Consider the following 7,742-nt stretch of genomic DNA (forward strand, 5'->3'; position numbering starts at 1 on the left):
CAGGCTTCTGACAGGTACTTGTCAGCGGTCACATGGTACCTGCATTTCTCAGCACTATTATTTTTTTGACTTGATGTCAGTGGAAAAGCTGAACATGAAGATGGAAAATATCTGTTCAGAGAGCATTGTGGGGAACTGTAGGTGTTAGCTACCAAAGCAACAATGCCTACCTCTCTTCTTCTTCCCTCCCCCCCCAAAAAACACCAGAAAAACAAACTAAAAAAATCTGATGACAAATGCGATGTAAATCATCATACTCAGCTCTTTGAACAGGAAGGAATCTGTTGTTCTACAGGAACTATTGTTCTAGACTAGGCATGGAAAGTTAGAGTGTTCCGTTCTATTCCAGATCTGCCACTGAGGCCAAGTCTGCCTACACAGTTATGACAGTCAAGGGTATGAACAGGTGTGATCCTTGACTGATACAGCTCTGTTGGCACAAGTCCCTAGTGCTGGCACAGTCATACCAACAAAATTGCACTTTCTCAGTATAGCTTGTTTCACTCATGGGGCGGTTTTACTGTACTGGTACAAAGCAACAAACGAGGAACATTTGCCCAGTACAGTAAATCTGTATATCTATACCCGCAAAGCTTCCCTATTGTAGAAATAGCCTGAATTACTGTACGACTTCTGGTAAGTCAGGACTTATCTACATGGAGCAGCAATGCGCACAAGACGGGTGTGATTTCTAAAGCACACCAACATCTTGTGCACTAATTGGCCCACGTAGACCCTACTGGCACAAACTAAAATGCCCGAGTGTGCATTAATATAAATGGGACTACATTAATGTGCACTAGTGAACTTTTAGTTCATGTTAGCAGGGTCTGTGTGGGCCAGCTAGTGCACAGCATGGTGTATGTTAGAAATCGCACCCCCTAGTGTACATTGCTCTACTTTGGAGACAAGCCCTTAGTTAATTCTGCATTCCTCGGTTTCCCCATGTGTAAAATGGGTATAATAATACATACCACATCAGAGTTCTATGATTGTTATTTTAATTGCTGTGTGTAAAGCCATTAGTTAACATGGATTATGTGAGTGCAAAATACTGCTACTCCTGGGATGTTTTGACAAGTGAGCAGTCAGTGCCCTGTGTTATTTGAACCCAAAGACCAAATTTGCTTTAGAAATGAAACTCAAACATAAGCCAAAATATTCCTGGTGCTACTTACTCCATATACACCATACAACCTCATTTCAGTAACAGATTTGCAATCCGAAGCTTGCCCATACATGAGAGCAATAGGTGACTCTCACTGAACACATGTTGAATTTTTTGCTTGACCAGAGGCAAACTAAGAGGGAGCAGGAGCCATTCCATTATGGTCTGCGTAGCAGGAGGGCATTTCGCTTGCTGTGTGGAGCATGGTTGTAGCCATATTGTACTGACAGAAGAGCAGGGTTCTTAATAAAGGTGCTAGCTGCATGTAGATCGAGAAAGTGCACAATTTCATTAGTCAGTCGAAGCAAACATCATATAAAAGAGTACTTACTTTGGTCCTAGACCGCACATACACGCTGAATGATTTCTGCCTGCTCACACCCACTGAAGGGCATTCCCTCCCAGGCTCAGGTGCTTTAGTGGGCAGCAAGGGAAAGCCCGCTCTTAGCATACTTCTGCTGTTCCTTCCCCTTTTATCTTTTCAGACAGATGTTATTTTCCACTTGTGTCTGTATTGCTAGACTTACAACCTTTCAGTACTTATTGCTGGGCAATAAGATAGAAATTCTTTTGCATCAAGCCATCCTTTGTTCCTCAGTGTAAACCTCATTCCAATACACACTTTAAAGGACTCGTTCTTTTAATTTATTGGCAGGGTAAAAAAAATGAAACCAAGTAAAGAATTGCACAGAAAAGACTTGAAGACCTACCTCTGAATTCTCTGTAGATTACAATATATGAGAGTGATCCTGCCGCTATTATTCTGGTTCCTTATGTCATCTCAGTTCCCTTGTTTTGGACATCTTGTGGCTTTCCAATGACAATAGCTACATTGTAGGCAAGGTTCAACTATCTCTTGGGTATCTGTTGGCATGGTGGAGTGGCTGTCGTTTAACAGATGTGTTGTTACACAAGAAAATTGCACGTGGCTGTCGCACTTAAAAAACAGTGGAAGTCCACCTATAGTGAGAAACCTATATATATAAGGTGAGCAGGAACCTCAAACCCTCATCCCGCTGACCCCCGGTGATTTCAAGAGCTCCCAGATTTGGCCCTGATACTATTGAGTTTCAATGGCTTGAGTTGGAAAAATGTTGATGAATGGCAATTGTGATCTAGTGGCCTAAGCATGGGACTGGGAGTCCTGTAGCTGGATTCCATTCCCAAACGCTAGGGAACTGCTGTCTGACTCTGAGAGAGTCACTGAATAGCGATGGGTAACATTTTCAGAAGCATTTAAGTGACTGGGGGATCCAAAGTCCTATATTCAAAAGTGACTTAAGGCACTTAGGAGCCTAAGTCTCACTGTAAGTCAATAGCTTAAAAAGCCAAAGGTGCTTAAGTCATTTTTGAATATACAACTTAGCTCCTAATTCAGTGAGGTGTTTTTGAATTTTTCCCCTTGTTTGCCTTAGTCAGTTTTTGCTGCTTTTTGACCTTTCCCTTGACATCTGTGTCAGGTATTCCAAGTTAATGTAAATCATACTTTCCTTGGATAGACTACAGAACATGTCATGCTCTTGGCTTGAGAGTCAGGAGACCTATGTTCTACTGGTATTCGCACTGACTCATGTGGGCAAGCTCCTTGAGCTCACTGCCTCAGTTTCCCCATGTGTGAAATGTTGATGATAATACCTATCTAACTCTTTTCCAGAGCTGTTGTGAGGATAAATTAATATTTCTAAAGCACTATATATAAAGGCTAAGTGGTAGTATGAATAATATCTGATTATTATTCAGTGTGAAAGAAACTTATACAGATACAAAGCAAAGGTGTAACTCTGTATCTGGCCGTCAGGTAGTTTGCACTTGTTGCCACACTTTACATGCCATATGATTTGTAGTGTAGCCAGTGTTGCCAGAGATGCTTATCAAGGTAACTTCCTTGACAAGATTGTCAAGGAAAATCTTTCCCACGGCATAAGTGTTTGCGTTCGGGGAGAGGTGCAGTTCAGAAAGCTGTCGTGAGCCTTGTAACCTGTACATCTGTGGCATTATTACCTTAACAGGCTCTGTGCAATGTATCTCCTTGTCACAGGGCAGGGGTTATGGCCTAAATTGGTTTCCACCGGTTACTAATATGAAAGATAAACTCCATGGCACCATCAAAATAAGTTTTTGTGTCTTTACATGTTATTTCCATACTGCTCTTATAGTTTTTTTTTAAATGAATAGGTAATCACTGATACCACTGCTAGTCCATGGCTGAAGAAGGACCTGCTTATAAATTGGTATCTATCAATCCACTGACCACCTTCTGGGACTCAAAACCTGACTGATTTGTGTACTGTTGGTATAAAATGTGCAATAGGTCTGAAGAAAAAACATGTCCAACAACTAATTGCTTCAGGAAGTTGATTTTAGCCAGGCCTGGCTCTAGCCAACAAACACATGGAGTTATCTGGATGGCAGCGAACTGCAGCCCATGAGCAAAGGGAAACTTGGGCTTTTCCATGGTCATTCCATGACGTGGGCATGTGTTTCCCCCTCCTAGTAATGTTAGGAAACTCAGCAGCGATGACAGCCTCCCTGATGGCATTTTGTCTATCTTCATGTAAATCAGATGGTGGCAGTGGCTGCAGGGAGGTGGGGTGGAAATAGAAGGGATGTTGTGCAGTTCACTGTAGATGGCCTTTGCCAGGTTCAGTCATTTCCTGTCCGTCTGCCAAAAATCACAAGCTGATAAATGGACATAGGTTGAGTGTGGGAAACTATATGGGTTGATGATCTTTGGGGGTGGGGGGGAGGGCGGGAGGAGAATGAAAGAAGAGTCACGAGTAAAGAAAACAATGCTTTTATCAGTGGAGATGCAGTCTGACTGGCTGATGCTGAGATAATGCGTCTTGCTTATTCTTTTCTTCAACTTCTGGCCAGGGTTTGAACTTGCTCCTGCCCAACTCTCAGTCTTTATTCATAAGAGAAAAGGTCACACATTCGTGGCTGTTGATCAACATGAAAGGAGAGTATTTTTATTCATTTTACAGCTACTTGTAGTGGACAAACACATGCACACACATTTTTATCATTATGATTATTATTAATGATAGCACACAGTGCAAGAGTCCACATGCGTAGTCCAGTTCTGCAGAGGCGTTGCAGCTTCAAGTGCTCAGTTCAGCACCTGGCAGATTTGCGCACGCCACTTTTGTGGAAAGAGGGCTAACAAGCAGTCCTATGGGCTAGATATGGAGTAGATAATGTATTCTAAGACTTTCCAGGGTTCGTTACTTTGAGCTTCAGAGCTTGTTCTAAAGCAAATGACATCTTTTTACTTGTAACTAATTAAAAATGTTAAATATGTTTAATGCAATAGAAGACCCAAGATGCTGCTGTTTTTGTGACGTATTTTGCATGTTAATAACCATGGTTAATCCTGCTCTTGTGCACTTAGGTCAGCCTATATCAGTTACTTACTAATGTTACACTTAGTGTTCAAAACTATAGCGAAACCATGAAGAAACCGATGCAAGCTTCGTTGAACATATTTTACAGCAGAAGAAATAGTAATTGTACAGTAGTTTCATTCTAATCATTCTTTTTTTTTTCTTGTGTTCTTTCTTTACAGTAAATGAAATTATCAGGAATGACCTCTCCAGCACCAATGTCCATTCAGAGCTTGCAATACTGGACTAATTCAAATCCATACACTTTTAACTCAGCTGGTATATCAGCTACATCACAGAGCTGTCGTAACTGAATAAACTGAAGACATTACTTGGTACCACTCTGATCTTCCGCCTTACTGAATGTTAGGAACTGAAGATTTACCTCTTGCCTACAAAGAAGTATCTCTTCAACCAATGAAATATCTTCTTTAAAGAAAATCATCTCAAGAGGAGAAAAAAAGGGGAGGGAATAAACTCTAAGATGGCACATTTCATGGGATAAAACTGGGAAATTCAACAAAAGCTGATTGCTTGTCCCAAGCACTGAGCCTTTTGGCACCACTGGAATTCAACCCTGGAAGTGCCTTACTTTACCAGATTGTGGCATCAGGACATTTTTAATAGGCTTTGAATTTTCTACCATAAAAAGTATTTGTAGGTGCAGAAGCTATAATGCTTGCATTCTGGCAATTGATATTTTAAAAATCATAAGACAGCCAGTGGGAAAGGGAATGACATCCCTACTCAAAGTCAAATACATTTATGAATTCCAGAATTTCTTCAGCTTTTCCTCTGCTGTAATGTACAGCCTGTTGCCTTATTCTCAGTGCATTTCAAAAGCCTCCCAATTTGTCATCTCAGCTCTTTCTTTTTTTTCATATGCTGTCCTTATTCTCTGCTAATGAATCATAGGATTGTTAGTCACAGCATGTTAAGATTTTGATTTGAATCTGGCTTTAGTCATATCACAAGTATGTTGAATAGCACAAAATAATAAGGTTGATGGACAAAAAAATTGAAATCTATCTATTACATGATAGATGTATGTGTATGCATGTACATACATTCTAGTATATATGCATATATTTATATATGACAAGTACTATAGGTGATTGCCTGGTGAGGGCACTGAATTCAGCAATAATTTCCATGTCTGCGAATGCATTTCAGATCCCAAACAATGTTTCAGCTACTTTTGTTGATGGTTTGTTACACCTAAGACAGGTATGCATTTTCTTTCCTCATGCAGTTAAGCAAGCACTTTAGACAGTCAAGAAGAATGCATACGAAATACATAATTATTTACCAAATGGCAAAATATGAATTAAAGAAATTGTAAATACCATTATGAAAGAGTGTAAAATATTTGTTCAATTATAAGATTATTATTCCACTGAAGCCTTATAATTCTCTGCTACATGTACGAAAAATAATATTACCAAAAACCAAATGTTTAATATACAACGCTGTACAATATGTTTTCAGATTAGCTAATGTTTATGGCGCACCAGATAGGCTTGTAGCGTAGTCTTTAACATTGTATTTTGTACAATCAATTGCTTATTATATAACTAGCAATGACTTCTTATTTCATATAACCAAACCAAAAAAACAAAAAAAGAGCATGGTTTAATTTAAAAATGTTTAACGTTAATATTGTGCCTTAGGAATCAGTGACCCCTACTGGAAATATGCCTGAACAACACCTCTGTGTTGAGGTCGTAACTAATTAACCACAATGTTATAAAAATTGAACAGATTTCACAAAAAAGTGAAATTCTCTGAAACATTTTTTAAATATCTTATTCTGTACAATTATGTCTTACTTTCTTTTTTTTTAAATATTGAAAGCCATATATGTCACATTTGCACATTACTGTGAAGACATGAGAATATAATATGGCTCTATGTACATATTATGCTGTTTCTGGTCCTAATCATAGTCTGTAATTCCCAATCTGTTTAATCCCAGTTATTTACCCTGTGTTTAGCATTGTAGAACTTGCATGAAACATTTCTTGTAGACTGCCATATAAAAAAATAAAAAGTTTGACAGATGTCAGCTTAACTTGTAGTTAGAAAATAGATCCAATAAAGCAAGTCTGGAAGCTAGTGTTAGAGTGGTTCATTTTATGTTACCTTGAAAAATCTTCCTTTCTCATATAAAATAAGTCTTTTTACATTATATACATATATACGTATATATCACAAGCTCTTCTATTTGAAGCTATTTGCATCCTGCTGCTGCCTACTAATATACTCATTTTATTAGAGAAGTAAATGTCTTTTGCCAACAGAATCACACTTTTTTCTCCTTCTTTTAAAAGACATTACTGCCAAAGAAATAAAAATTGATATATGGTATAATTCTCAGATGCTATTCACTCTGTACTTCAGAAATGTCAATAAAGTGTGAGTGGAGGAATCTATTACAGAAATATCCCTGGTGAGGCTTTGAACCCCTCCTCCCACCCACACACTGTCTGCATTTCTGCAATAACTTTAGCAAGATAATCAAATGTATGTTTTGAATATGTTGCACCTCCTTTGTCCCTAATTTTTATTTTTCTTCTTTAAGCTATTTTGAAAAAATAAATAAATCTGTTACTTTTAAGCCTGGATAGTGGAAGATTATGCATCTCTTGTATATGTATTCATAAAATAAAAAATGCAAGCAGAAATCTTTCCCTTATGAGTATGATACCTTGTGTTTGTGCGTGTGTTGTGGTTGTTAATTTTATTTTTTATAAACTTTTCACCAGGTTTATTTTGTTTGTTTGTTTGGGAGGGGTTTTTTGTTTTGAAAAACAACGGTTCTGAACTGAGCAATTATTTCCAGGGAAAACAGTTGTAAAAACTTACAACGTGCCCTTTGCATGTATGTTTAAAAAACAACACAAGCCATTTTCTTTTCTCCATGGACGATTCTCACCTTTAAAAATCCCTGACAGATCACTGTTGAAAATGAATCAAACAGTACAGTATTAGCCTTGCAATCAAATATTGCATCGTCATTGTATTAATTGCACCACGTTCTGTTCTGTAACCCCCTGGAAACCTTTCTGAAGTCTATTAGCTGCAGAGGGCAGGATTTGGCCCTGCTGTTTTTAATTCACCATATGAATGAGGTCTTTATGTTGGATTGGGGGTGTATTGCATATACATGAAGAAAAATTCACTTCACCAAG

At 38.4% G+C, this 7,742-nt stretch overlaps 1 protein-coding gene across 1 annotated transcript in view; it reads left to right on the plus strand.

The window, feature by feature from the left end:
• NFATC1 (nuclear factor of activated T cells 1) overlaps positions 1-5,263 on the plus strand; it is a 144,257-nt gene extending 138,994 nt beyond the window's left edge. The window contains exon 10 of the mRNA XM_074943147.1: positions 4,734-5,263. Within this exon, the coding sequence (XP_074799248.1) occupies positions 4,734-4,801 (68 nt within the window). The 3' untranslated portion in view covers positions 4,802-5,263. The remainder of the gene's footprint in view (positions 1-4,733) is intronic.
• Positions 5,264-7,742: the final 2,479 nt, after the last annotated feature.

The sequence above is a fragment of the Natator depressus genome, chromosome 2 (genome assembly GCF_965152275.1).
Source record: "Natator depressus isolate rNatDep1 chromosome 2, rNatDep2.hap1, whole genome shotgun sequence".
NCBI lineage: Eukaryota > Metazoa > Chordata > Testudines > Cheloniidae > Natator > Natator depressus.